Raw genomic sequence first — 13,303 nt, forward strand, 5'->3', positions numbered from 1 at the left:
TGCAAGCTCCCATACGCGCATTGTGAGCGGGGGGCGCGTTTCAAGTCGAGATATCCAGACGTTCCTATCGTAGACCCCCGGTCATGCTCTGTGTAAATGGATCTCCGAAGGATCCAGCAAGTCCTCCCAAGGAGATGCCCTGTTTCGCTGAAACCACATGGGATTTTGGTGCCTTTTGATCGGCTATGGACACAGACGTGCAGGGGACCCTGCAAACCAACCAAGAACGCAGTCTCGATTCCTAACAATGTACGCGACCAATACCCACCTCCACCGTGGACAGTCAGCAGGTCTCACATTACATGGACGCAATGTAATCCAGAGAAGCATGCCTAGCATGTCTAGTCTATCTTCCCCTTGAACGCCCCGTCCCAATCTCGATCTCGATCTCGGTCTCGGTGTGAAACAACGACAGGGAAGGACAACGCAAAGAGCTTCGGATTTCGGGCCTCACATCCAATAACGGCGCTCTGAGCTTCACCGAGTAACTCCTATCTGATATACTACCATGCGGCGGGCGCGGCCTATAGCAAGCCAGTAACCCTGAGGTCGTCTTTTGGGCCATCTCGGTTTGGTCGACGTTTCGGGTCCGGTCATGCTGGCGAAGGCTCGGATGGGAAGGCGATTCCGATTCCAGTCCGATACCTACACCAACGCAAGAGCTTGGGGTTGGGTGTAGTTCCAGCGCCACTGGTCTCTGCGACTTTCGTATATTCCTCCCGCCCCGAGCCCTAGGCCTTTGTGTGTTGCCACTCTACGGACCAACCTTATAGGCAGGTTGTTCCTCGATAGCGGTTCATGGGGCGGAGTTCCCCAGATAATGGGAGTATCTGTTACGAGAGAGAAATGTAGCCGTGATAGGACCCCGTGGAGTGATGGTGTCGGGTTGCTTGTTCCCCGGACTGTAATGGAGGGTATTTCGTGGAGTCCCCAGTGTAGGGCAGCCGTTGATGTAGGCCCGGGAAAAACTGCAAGGATATTGTAGAATGAATGGAGTTGGGCAATCAAGCACTATCAGTAACATTTTTCTGTCTTTTGTACCCTGGAATTCCTGTTAAACGCTGGAGATATAGATCCATTAGCAGTTAGGTAGGCATATCTTTCATACTGGACCCATAGATAAGACGCACCTCAGACGCCACGGTCAATGCTGTCGTGCCCTAGCGACTCTGAGTCGCTGATATCTGCCTCTCCAACTGCACGGTTCCACTGCTAGCAGTCCCCTTGCCTGCGTCTCGTCCCTCACCCGCAACGCCTCTGGCCGTCGATATATCGGAACCTGTTTCTCACACTCCTCCGTGCGGCATCCAGGGGCTCTCCGTCACATCATATTGCCATTCTCTTGTCTAGGTCAGATCTAGACTTGTTCAGCTTCATTGTCAGTTCACGCAATCATGGCCTCTCAATCCAACCCCCCCCAGTTCCAGCACCCACCCACCAACATCGAGCACAGCCAGCCCGAGAAAAAGCACGAGGAGGACGCACCCATGCCCATCGACGAACAAAAGGCCGAAAGCCTACCCTACCGCCAAGACGTCTTCGGCGACGAGTCCCACGCAGAGGTCAAATACAAGGTGCTGAAGTGGTGGTACGGCCCCGAGCCCCAGAGCCCCAGAGCCCCAGAGCCCCCTAACCCCCTACTCTTTCCTAAAACTGAACTGTGGAACGGCAGGCAATGCGGCCTCCTCATGGTCGCCGAAACAATCTCGCTCGGCATCCTCTCCATCCCCGCCGCAATCGCAGGACTGGGTCTGGTCCCCGCCATCGTGATACTGCTGGTAATGGGCCTGGTTGCCTCGTACACGGGGTACATAATCGGGCAGTTTAAGTGGGCGTTTCCGCACGTCGTGAGCATGGCGGATGCAGGCGAGGTCCTTATGGGTCGCGTTGGCCGGGAGGTTTTGTTCGGCGGGCAGATGCTGTTCCTTATCTTTCTGATGGCGAGCCATATACTCACGTTTACGGTGGCGATGAATACGTTGACCGGGTATGGGGTTTGTTCTCTGGTCTTTGGGGTTGTTGGGCTGGTGGTTAGCCTGCTGTTTTCGTTGCCCCGGACCATGAAGAATATGGCGTGGTTGTCGTTGGGTTGTGAGTAGCCTGTCTCTCTACTTACCAGGTTCAAACAACCTTGGAAGGTGCTGTTGCGGCGAGGCGAGTGCTGATCTGGTGGTGTAGCCTTCATCAGCATCTTCACGGCCGTCATGATCGCCATGATCGCCATCGGCATCGAGCACCCCGGCGGTCCCGTAAAAGCCACAGCCGAGACGAATCTCGTCACGGGCTTTACGTCTGCGCTGAATATCATCCTGTCTTACGGTGAGCCATACCCCCAGGTATTCAACAGGACTCAACTGACTGCAACGTAGCAAGCCACAACGCCTTCTTCAACGTCATCGCCGAGCTCAAAGACCCGCGCGACTTCCCCAAAGCCCTCACCCTGCTGCAATCCATCGACATCTCGCTGTATCTCGTGGCCGGCGTCGTCATCTACTACTTCGCCGGCGACGACGTCAGCTCGCCTGCTTTGGGGTCCATGAGGCCGCTTGTGTCCAAGGTTGCGTATGGGATTGCGCTGCCGACTGTATGTGCACTCCACCATCCCTCACCGTCCAGCTACCTAGGACTCCGATTGCTAATATCTGTGCCATGTGCGTAGATCATCATCGCCGGCGTAATAAACGGACACATCGCGTGCAAATCAATCTACACGCGCGTCTTCGCCGGGACAAACACCATGTCCAAGCGCGATTTCCGGGCCGTGGGGTCCTGGATTGGGATTGCGGTTGCGCTGTGGCTTGTGGCTTGGATTATTGCGACGGCCATTCCGGTGTTTAGTAACCTGCTTAGCTTGATGGTGAGCCCATCCTTTCTTGCGAATACCCCCTTTCTCACACAGTGACGGGTGCTGATAACGTGTGGACGGACAGACCGCGCTCTTTGCCAGCTGGTTCAGCTTCAGTCTCCCTGCGGCATTCTGGCTGTTTATGAATCGGGGGCGGTGGTTTGAGTCTCCGAGGAAGATTGGCCTGTGTTGTGTGAATTGTGTGATTTTTGGGATGGGGGTTGTTATGGTATGCTCATCTCTTTCTTTTTCTATTTCTGCTCTTGAGTAATGCACGAGGCTGATATGTGTGGTAGTGCGCGCTTGGTCTGTATGCGTCTGGAAAGGCGATCCATGATAATCCTGCTGGAGACAGTTTTTCGTGTGCTGCTTATAATGCGTAGTGGTACTCAGAGCCGGGGGCTATATGGAAGGTATCGCTTGGTTCCTGATGTGTCTCGTGCTACGGTATAGCAGGCCGGGATACTTGCGATTGCGTACATAGGTACATGTGCCTTGGTGAATGATTGCTTTCGCCATGCTATAACTCTTCGTCTCTGTATCTACGTCAATTCTGGTTTGGTGTACGAGTCATGGTTCAATGCATCAAAGTTGGTGATCATTACAAAGATTCCAGAATCAGGGTCTCAAAGAAATCAATTCATATTGCTAACGCTGCCAATAACTGAATAACATGGTAACTACAGCTTCGACAGTCTCCCATCGGGCTGCAGCACAGAGAGATGGCTTCCCCTGATATCAGCTATAGTTTGGCACCTACACGTCGTTAGCCCCCTGATAGCTCGATATCATGCATAAACCTACCCAGCAAGCGCCATTGTGACCCTCAACTCCTGACGGAGGATCTTAATCGCCAACTCAACACCCTCTTGTCCGTTATACTGTCACCGTCAGCCCCAAACATCTTAACGAAGTAGGCAAACATACAGCAAGGCCCCAAATCGGAATCCTCCCCATAAAACAGTAACTCGCACCCAGCGCCAGCGCCTTGAATATATCCGAGCCACGACGAATCCCCCCGTCAATCGCCAGGGGGATCCGGCCTTTCGCGGCATCCGCGCATAGACGCAGGGAGTCGAGCGTCGCCGGCACACCGTCAAGCTGACGCCCGCCATGGTTGGAGATAACGATACCGTCGACGCCGTAGTGGATGGCCAGTTCGACGTCGGCGGGCGCGCACACGCCCTTCAGCCAGATCTGCATTGATGTATGTTCGCGGAGCCAGGGGATTGTTTTCTCCCAGTCGAGGCTGGGGTCTAGAAGCTGTTAACACGTTTGCACCTAGTATGTGCTTAGAACTCACCGTAGTCCGTCTTATTCGACAGATCACTCCCATTGCTCAGGATATTCGGCCACTCCATGTCCTCGGGGAGCGTATACGCATTGCGGAACTCGTTAAGCCGCATCCCGAGCACGGGGACATCAACTGATAGGAAGAGCGCTTTGTATCCGGACTCTGCAGTCGGCCGTTAGCATTTCTTGTTTGGCGACGCTGCTATGTATCCAGGGACGCACCCTCCGCCCTCTTCAGCAGCTGCAGCGTTATCGACCGATCGCGCAGCACGCACATCTGCATGGCGTATGGATTCCCCAGCCCCTGCGCTGCTACATCCTCCAAAGCGTGATTCGAGTACGATGAGAGACCCATGCAGATGCCGAATTTTGCTGCCGCGCGGGATGTCGCGAGTTCGCCGTCTGGATGCGCCAGTTTCTGGGAGGCGGACGGGCTGAAACCGAAGGGGAGGGGGGTCTATACATATAAATAATATTAGCTTTTCTCGAACTCTGCTGGCGGACGGAGAGAAGGTGTGACGGGGCAGACCTTCACCCCCAGAATCTCAGTGCTCGTGTCGATCTGGTCGACGTTGACCAGCACCCGAGGCAGGATCTTGTACCGGTCGAAGGCGGCCTCGTTGTCGCGGAGGGTGATCAGGTCCATGGCGCCTTCGTTGTAGTAGTCTGCGCTTGCAGTTAGTCTAGGTAGGATTATTGGCGTGTTGTTGGTATGGGGCCTACCTCTGACCATGGCAGGGAGCCTGGCGCTCCCCAGGGCCTTGAGGTCGGCGATGCAGGATACGTCCTTGTGGAAGCTCTCTCCTCGGTGCGCCATGGTGGGTTGATTAGATGGGTGATACCGTGAGAAACTGGATGGAAAGAGTCTATCAGCTCGATAAGTACATATATGGCTTCTGGGGTGCTGTGATAAGCTACGGTGAGGGCTCCCTATCGCAGAAGGTCTGTCTGATCGGATTCGGAGGTACCTGCCTGCTTAGCCATGCTTCGATGACAGAACGATCAAGGAGTTTATGCATGAAACACGTAGGACTGTTAACCCTAAGTTTGCTCCAACCCAGCCCTTCAACGATCGAACATTTCCTCGGCCACCACAAATATCCAGGACCTCCGGGATGGTCTGAAGGCCTTGGACTGCTATCAGCTCATCCGGTGCTCCAATGGGTCCAGCCATCCAGCCATTCCAAGGTTCGTCGATAACGCCCACGAAACAGGAAGGCGATTCCGACCGCGGCCCCGACTCCACCCGATCCTCCCTTCGACCTCTTTCCCTCCTCCATCGCTTCCATCCTCGGACTGTCCTTCTTTTTCTTCTGGAAGACTGTTGACATGCCCCGCCCCCGCAGATCCCACACTCTGGGCGCCTGTCGAACTTGTCGCCGCCGCCATGTCAAGTGCGACCAGAAGCGCCCGGCCTGTCGGACGTGCCGGACCTTGGGGGTGCCTTGCGAGGGCTTTGCCAATGAAGTCCGCTGGATGCGCGAGGGAAACGAGGAGGATAAGGTCGAGGAGCAGAATGGCACGCGTCGGCATCTGTATACAGGTCAGTCACTACCATTACTCCACCTCCACCTCCACCACTGACAGGCCCGGTCTCAGAACAATCACGGCGGTCGATGAGCACGTCGCTGGGCTCGAACCTCGTCTCCGGCTCCATCAGCGCATCGCTGGCTGAAATCGACCTCAAAACACGCGATCCCGAGCACCCTCCAGTGGGCGATATCGTCATCGGGCCCTTTGGCGTACTGGACCTTGCTCCGACCGAGTCGCAGAAAATGCAGCAAACACAGCAGAAGGCATCCGAACCAGACAGAGAGACTCCTCCGAGTCCACCACAGACAGCCCAGAGCACAGCGGTCCAGGAGACCCAAGTCGAATTACCAACGCTCGACTCGCCCTCTTACATCGATGACTTCCTCCACTGGTCGGATATCCTCGGCCTAAGCCCTGAACAGCCGGGATTCTTCCAGCCGACCATGCTCGACATGGACATGTACCTGGCTGATCCTATTCCTGAGCCGTTACCCATAGTGGACATGGAGCCTGGCAACATGGCCATTATGACACCTCCACGCAGCGCCATTGAAATGGCCTCCACCTTCCTTGATGCTGCTGCATTGGCGGACGCCCCTTCGCTGTTCAAGCATTTCAACGAACATGTAGTACCGCAGATGGTGATTATGCCGCTTGGAGACAAGTCGCCATGGCGGATGATGAACCTTTCTGCCGCAATGGCAACATACAACGACCTGACTATCCTGGGATCGCAGAATATCAGCCATGCACGCCTGGCGAATCTCTATGCGTTGTTGGCATGCGCGGCAGTTCATCTGTCTTCTTCGCAGAGTTCCAATATATCTACCGAGCACTGGCAGCAGGCTGCCGGTCAGATGTTTGAGCAGGCACGAGACCACATGCAAAAGTCATTGAAGCTGGAGACATGCGAGCCGAAACGGGCAAAGTATAAAGACCAGTTGATGGCCATTTGCTGCTTGATTCAGTACACCGTACGTTCGTTTCATCTCATCTCGGTTATTAGCTAACGAAAGTAGGTCATCTCAGGGCAACATCAACATGCACGAAGTTTCATGGTCAACGCGGAATACATCCTGCGCAGGCGCGGCCTGTTGAAGCATCGGATCTCTCAAAAGTCGCGGCTCCTGCACCACGTCTATACCTGGCTACGCTTGGTCGGGGAGAGCACGTATGTCCTCCACGACTATCACCCTTCCGCCTCATTCATCGAAGCGTTGAACGCAAATTTCCAACGACCTCGTCTGGAAGGAGCCGCAGAGAGATTGACCGAGTCCAATCCTCGCCTAGACGACTTCCTCCGTCTGGAAGCGCACGACTCGGACAGTGACCTAAACATCAACGAGCCAAAAGATAAGCAAATCGGCTTGCACGACATCCACCTACAAGACTCGCGTAGCTACCCAGATACATTATACAAGCAGATCTACGGCATCCCCGAGACATGGCTGAGTCTCCTGTCTCAGACGACACGACTGGCGAACGTCATGGAGACATTCCGCCTTGCCCAGCAATCCTGCGGAAACATCAGCGTCGAAGCGTGGGAAACTCTGCACCGGCGCAGCATCCGCTTAGAGAACCTCATCTGCTCGTGCGATCTCTCCCTCACACGAGATCCGTCCAAACCGCACGACCATATGCTCCGCGCGCTCAACGCGGCGCTCGTCATCTTCTTCTACCGCCGTATCCGCCGCGTGCACCCGGCAATTATGGCCGCGCACGTCGACAGCGTCATTTCCTCGCTGGAAGCCTTTACATCAGCCCTGCATCGTACCGGGCTGGGTGCTGCATGGCCGGCGTTTATTGCAGGGTGTGAAGCTCTCACGGCCCATAGGAGAGAGGCGATCCTAGCATGGATTGATAATGCTATCGCCAGCTGCGGCCCTGCTGGGTTCAGTGCTGCCAGGGATATCATGGTCGAGTTGTGGCGGAGGCAGGACGAGCATCTAGAGAGGAACCGGGGCGAATCGATGCCGACGTGGACGACGTTCATTCAGGACCGGCACATATGGCCTCTTTTCTGCTGATCTCTGTGTAGTATGAGAGCTTGCGAGTTACCGTAGGCTGAATCCTGTCTAAGGCATACAGGCATGTCTGTTAACGACGAATGTACAGACTCTGACTACTTATGTCATTCTATTCATGTATATACTTCACCAAAACCAAAATCAAACAGTCGAAACCCCAGCATCCTCCAACAAGCCCCTCAACTCCTCCCTCAGCTCCGGCTTCAGCAACGCAAACGGCTTGCGCAGACCACCGGTGGCCACCCCCCTCAACTCAACGCCCGTCTTAACAGCCGCCGCATAGTTATGCGATTCCAAGAACTTGCAAACAGGCCACGCCTTCCTCCACAGCTCCCTACCCCTCTCCAAATCCCCCTTCACCGCAACAGCCTCATAAAGGCTCACCGCCAGCTCAGGAATGATATTCGCAGCGCCCCAAACACCACCGGGACATCCAGCCGCCAGCCCATAAAACGTCAGCGTATCCCACCCATTCAGCGCGGTAATCTGATCCCCCAGCCCGAAGACCAGCTCCGTGAACGCCGGCGCGTCGCCGCTCGTATCCTTCAGCCACTTCACGCCCACTTTACTCAGCCCCGCGATCTCAACGGGCGACAGTCTCAGTCCAGACGCTGACGGGATGTTATAGTACATGATCGGCAATCCGCTCTTCTGGTGGATCTCGTGCAGCATCTCGTGCAGCTGCTCCAGACTAACGGGGTCGTAGAACGGCGGGACCACCATGACGCCATCTGCTCCGGCTTCTTTGGCGTGCATCGCGAGCTCCACGGCTTCGGAGGTCGATGTTGCGCCCGTCCCTGCGATGACGGGGACGCGGCTGGCTGCGAAGCGCACGCAGAGTTCTGTGAGTTGTTTCCGTTCGGGGAGCGTGAGGGTCGTGAATTCGCCGGTCGATCCGCCTGGCACGAGGCCGTGGATTCCCGAGTCCAGGAGGTGCGAGATGTGCTTTTCCAGTCTGGGGGCGTCGATGGAAGACCCGTTGTCGGTGAAGGGGGTTATCAGGGCGACGAGGATGCCGTGGAGGGGTGGGGTGGTGGTGGACATCTTGGTGTGGAGAGGGGTGGGCGCGAAGAGAAGGTGACAGTGAGGAGATCCGGTGGGTAGAGAGGATATTGCAATTGATTTGAAGAGCGATGGAGGGTTCCAAGGTTGTCTGGTATAGATCCATAGATATACCTGGGTAGGTAGATATACTGGGGCCGGACGGAACCACCTTCCTGTTTCGATGGGCCATCGGAGAAGATGGAAAGACTTGCCAGTTCCAATGTTCCACTGGATCCGATTCGAATGGTCTGGTAGGATCATTGTCCCACCACTATCCAATGGAGGCACTGCTACCAGATGAGACCTTCTCTGCCCGTGGCGGAAACCGGGCGAAACAGAGTCCGCTTCTACCCCGACCCGGGAACCAGGGCTCGTGTCCTGAGGTTGTGTTTGAGGTCCGAGTTGGTTTGCCAATTACTATGGTACTATGGTGGTGATTAGGGTCTCAGAGGGTTCGGCCGGTGGTATGGCAGGTATGACACTACAGACGCAAATCTGTCAGATTTCCAACCTAACATAATAGACGACCCATGAACATCACAGAACCCTTTAGCTCCTAGGTCGGCGCCCTCGAACACCCCTGACGAGACCAAATACTCTAGGTTCTGGACCACAGTCATCCAAAGCACGCTTTGCGAGGAGCACAATGGCCGCTCTTGGGACGTTAGCATATATTGGACAACAGAGAAGGCAAGGGAAACGCCCGTATCCCAGGTGAAGTCTGCCTAAATCAGGTGGCCAGCAGACGCTCCAGCACATGTGAATGTCGCCAGGAAATGCGCAATAGCCGCAAGCGCCAGGTTTGATTACAGCCAAATCCAGCGAGGGCAATGCGGCCTTTTGTCGCGACGGAGGTTGGGGCTAGAGCTGTGCACGGCGTGAAAGACACCGGCTGCCTCGGCGGCGTCGAGGATCGCCACGGTAAGGTCTAAACCGTTGGGGAGGTGCAGATGATCGTCATCGGTCTTTCCGCATGTCAGATTCTCGCAGCCTGAGCAGGCGATAACGGCGGGGCCCTGCGTGCTGGTCTGAGGTGGCGGTGCGCGGCTGCTGGGGAGGACTCTCAGTGCCTCACTTCGAACGCTTGGTGCGTGTTTGACAGCGACAAGCGCACCAGGGCATTTTCTTGATTGCATAAGAGGCTCTTAGTATCATAGCATTGAATTGCGACGATTCGCGGGGGAGTTACGGGGTGCAAGCTGGCCGGTTCCGCCGAAGACCGCAATGATTCCCCGTCTTTGTGCTGAATGTACCGTAGTCCTCGTGTCAAAGGTGGTCGGTGGCTAATAGACCAGATGGCACCTGCTCCGCGTGCAAGGGAGGAAGAGGCGAGCCAGTGAAATCGGGCAGGGAACAACTCCGCAATACCAAGGGCGTGGTACGCGCAGCATGGCGTGAGAACCGCAAAGAGCGGTATGCATGTCGATGCATCCCTGCCAACCTGGGCAATCTTTCGCGAGGCGGTCGGGTCCACCTCACCCTCGCATAGGCAGGGAGGCAGACATATGTACATCTCTCGGAGGCAAGCAGGAGCAGCCTGCATGTGATGTATCGAGCGCCTCGTATTCAATGTGGCCATTGCGTTGGCAGGGCATCCATGCAGGGCTTCGATTGATGCCAGACCGTATCCAGTATATTCCCATCCTCAAATTCTAGAGAGCCGGACAGTATTTTCTCTTCGTCTCGCAACCTTTCCCACTGCCCTCGCAAGATGACCATTGAGGCTACCACCGACGTTTCGCCCTTCGAGGTGCTGACCCGATATGCCGTCTTCTCCACCACGCACGAGAAGACCTGGTGGGCGAAGACCGGTCCGCTCCTGGGGCGGATCCTCGCCTCTGCGGATTACACCCTCTCCCGCCAGCTGGAGGCCCTGGTGTTCTTCCGCGACGCCATCATCCCATACCTGGGCCCCTACCCGCAGGAGTTTCGGAGCTGCATCACGCGCAGTGGCCTCCCGCTGGAGTTCAGCGTCAACTATCAGCAGCGCGGGGAGATCGGCCCAGTGGTGCGGATTGGGGTTGAGCCAGTCCATGCTGCCTCGGGGACGGCGGAGGACAGGTTCAACCAGCAAGCTGTCCATGGCTTTCTGAGCGTTCTGGGGGTCCTTGATATCCCTGGGTACGACCCGTTTCTTTTCCAGCACTTTTTCAAGACGCATGTCCTTAGTCCAGATGAAATGGCCTCCCTCGCCCGGAATAAGATGGAGGGTTGTGATTCCACATCGTCCGCTGCCTTTGGGTTTGACCTCAAGCCAGACACCATCTCGGTCAAGGGGTACACGTTCCCTGCCTTAAAGTGCCATGCCAATCAAATGGGCTTTGGCGACGTGATTCGCCAGTCAGTCAATCCACTTCTACCTGTGATGGGGGCCATCCCGTCCATGGACATGGTCAACGAATATATGGACGAGACGGACGGGTACAGCCAGTTTGCCTTCTGGTCGTTTGACTGCGTGGATCCTGCGAAATCGCGGCTCAAGCTCTACAGCTCCAGCAACAGCGTCGTCTGGTCGAAGGTGCAGGAGATCTGGACGCTGGGCGGGCGATCCAATTCCGCGGTCGTCCAAAAGGGACTCGAGCATCTGAAGGACCTCTGGCAGATGATCGGGCTTGCCGAGGGGCACCGCGACTTCGGCGGACACGTTGACGACTTCAGTCCCACCCCCATGGTCTGGAACTATGAGATGAAGGCCGGCGAAGCTGCGCCGCTGACCAAGTTCTATTTCCCCGTCCACGGCCAAAGTGACAAGGAGATCATCCGGGGCCTATCCCAGTTTCTTGACAAGATTGGGCTGGGTTGCTACGGCAGAGCGTACGAGAGCGCGGTGCGGAGCTACTTGTAAGTCTGCCCCCTACCTATACCCGTCACTGCCAGATTGGGGCATCGATAGTGACCAGTAGAGTGTGGTGACTGATGGCTGCAGTCCCGAGCGCGACATTGACCAGACCGGCCGGTTGACCTCTTGGATTTCGTTTGCGTATACGGAGAAGACGGGCGTCTATCTGAGTGTCTACTACCACTCATCACTGGATTACCCATGGCTGAAGGAAGAGGGGGCTCACATGAATGGACTTGTTAATGCTTCATGACTGCATGGGCCATCCGGAAGAGCTGTGCTGTTTGGTGACCAGGCTGATAGCTGATTGAGATTCTTCATGTCTTGCTCCACAAGGACTGTTGAAAGCACTACTGGGGTTATGATAGCTAGCAGGTGAGACGAGACGACTCTACGATTTATGGAGCGTGTCTGGTCCTTGGAGCATACCTTTCATTGCTAGTGATTGAATTCCCTCTCACCTATCATCATTTCGTAAAGTAATCAATGAAAAAGCAGGACTGAACGCAGGCAACCGTCTCCAACCCGTCACTTCGCAGCCTCACCCTCCCTCGCCAGCGCCGCCATACGATCGGCCGCTTGACGAGCCAGCTGGCGCGCCTCGTCGGTCAAATCACTCGTCTCTGCGCGCTCGGCAAAAACGCGCTGCCACTTGTTCCACTGCTCCAATCCAGTCGGATCGCTGCGGTCGGGGTCGTGCCATTGCCTGCCGGAGGATACGCAGCGGAAAAAGACCCCGGTGTCGTAGAGAATCCACATCGCGCACGCGGCAAGCAGATAGCTATCGTACAAGGGCTCCTTGCCCATCTCGGCCTTGGGGTCGTCGAGCGCGTCCTGGAAAAAGAACCCCCTCTTGAAGGACGGGTCCAAGAGCCCGGCTCCTTCGAGACGAGCCATGAAGGCGCACGAGTTGACGATCGCTCTTGCCTGGCTTTCCTTCTCCCAGGGCCAGTCTGCGGAGGTCAGACGTCAGCATTCACGTCCCAGTCCTGGGAAGCCTGGAATCGGCGTTGTTGCGTGGAGTATGGATGGGGGGTTAGCTTACAGATGATCCGTCGATGAGCCTCTTCTTCAAACGCGGCACAGCTCTCTCTGGGCTCGCGTTGGTAGATGAACTTGTCGCACTTGGCGAGGCGTTGGTACAGGGCCAGCATCTTGTCCTGGCCTGGATGCGCGTGCGGGATCTGCTCCACGACGTCCAGGATCAGGTAGCTGAGGTCGGCCTCCTCGGTCGACCAGCGCTTGGTTTTGATCGGGAGCATTTGGTACAGGATCGAAAGGAGCTCGTCGAGCGGCAGCGCCACGGCGGCGTCCGGGTCGAGGTACCGGCAGATTGCTTGGAAGGCATCCCAGGGGTTGTAGTTTCTCTCGACCTCGTCCTTGCGCATGCGCTCGGAGTTGTCAGGGCGGAACTGCAGAGTCAGCGCAGACATGGTGAATCGACGGCGATGGAACTGGCAGCACTCGGAGTGAGACCTGGGGGATTCTCAGAGTGAGACATGAGGCGTATTTGACGAAAGAACGAGCCCATGGTCATGGGACACTGATGGGTGGTTTGACAAAGAACGACCGCGCTGGAACAAAGAGCGACCCCCTTTCGCTCCCCTTCAGCCCCCCAGACAAAGAGGACGCAAAGCCCAGAGGCTCTTTCAATGCGGGACAACATGGTCGTGATTCACCTGCCCTTTGTAGGAACAAGTTCAGTCGCAACAATGCCACGGG

The 13,303-nt window shown here is 56.1% G+C and overlaps 6 protein-coding genes across 6 annotated transcripts; 2 read left to right on the plus strand and 4 right to left on the minus strand.

Moving 5' to 3' along the window:
- Positions 1 to 1,637: 1,637 nt before the first annotated feature.
- On the minus strand, positions 1,638 to 4,955 carry DSM5745_09945 (alpha-hydroxy acid oxidase; the record flags this gene model as incomplete). The annotated part of the gene is made up of 11 exons (XM_026751961.1): positions 1,638 to 2,008; positions 2,117 to 2,309; positions 2,360 to 2,575; positions 2,711 to 3,247; positions 3,326 to 3,398; positions 3,650 to 3,726; positions 3,773 to 4,101; positions 4,149 to 4,301; positions 4,361 to 4,595; positions 4,668 to 4,804; positions 4,862 to 4,955. 11 exons carry the CDS (start codon positions 4,953 to 4,955, stop codon positions 1,638 to 1,640), a joined length of 2,415 nt encoding a protein of 804 aa, XP_026599693.1.
- A 512-nt stretch (positions 4,956 to 5,467) lies between these two features.
- Positions 5,468 to 7,698, plus strand: DSM5745_09946 (Zn(II)2Cys6 transcription factor; the record flags this gene model as incomplete). Its single annotated transcript, XM_026751962.1, has 3 exons — positions 5,468 to 5,681; positions 5,738 to 6,645; positions 6,691 to 7,698. 3 exons carry the CDS (start codon positions 5,468 to 5,470, stop codon positions 7,696 to 7,698), a joined length of 2,130 nt encoding a protein of 709 aa, XP_026599694.1.
- Positions 7,699 to 7,839: 141 nt separating this feature from the next.
- DSM5745_09947 (dihydrodipicolinate synthase family protein) lies at positions 7,840 to 8,742 on the minus strand (the record flags this gene model as incomplete). Its single annotated transcript, XM_026751963.1, has 1 exon — positions 7,840 to 8,742. The coding sequence occupies one exon, from the start codon at positions 8,740 to 8,742 to the stop codon at positions 7,840 to 7,842; it is 903 nt and encodes a 300-aa protein (XP_026599695.1).
- An 806-nt stretch (positions 8,743 to 9,548) lies between these two features.
- Positions 9,549 to 9,864, minus strand: DSM5745_09948 (uncharacterized protein; the record flags this gene model as incomplete). The annotated part of the gene is made up of 2 exons (XM_026751964.1): positions 9,549 to 9,792; positions 9,857 to 9,864. The coding sequence occupies 2 exons, from the start codon at positions 9,862 to 9,864 to the stop codon at positions 9,549 to 9,551; spliced, it is 252 nt and encodes an 83-aa protein (XP_026599696.1).
- Positions 9,865 to 10,453: 589 nt separating this feature from the next.
- On the plus strand, positions 10,454 to 11,834 carry DSM5745_09949 (uncharacterized protein; the record flags this gene model as incomplete). The annotated part of the gene is made up of 2 exons (XM_026751965.1): positions 10,454 to 11,583; positions 11,669 to 11,834. The coding sequence occupies 2 exons, from the start codon at positions 10,454 to 10,456 to the stop codon at positions 11,832 to 11,834; spliced, it is 1,296 nt and encodes a 431-aa protein (XP_026599697.1).
- A 275-nt stretch (positions 11,835 to 12,109) lies between these two features.
- Positions 12,110 to 13,014, minus strand: DSM5745_09950 (uncharacterized protein; the record flags this gene model as incomplete). The annotated part of the gene is made up of 2 exons (XM_026751966.1): positions 12,110 to 12,534; positions 12,627 to 13,014. The coding sequence occupies 2 exons, from the start codon at positions 13,012 to 13,014 to the stop codon at positions 12,110 to 12,112; spliced, it is 813 nt and encodes a 270-aa protein (XP_026599698.1).
- Between the last annotated feature and the right edge of the window lie 289 nt (positions 13,015 to 13,303).

The sequence above is a fragment of the Aspergillus mulundensis genome, assembly GCF_003369625.1.
Source record: "Aspergillus mulundensis strain DSM 5745 chromosome Unknown scaffold_13, whole genome shotgun sequence".
Classification (NCBI taxonomy): Eukaryota; Fungi; Ascomycota; class Eurotiomycetes; order Eurotiales; family Aspergillaceae; genus Aspergillus; species Aspergillus mulundensis.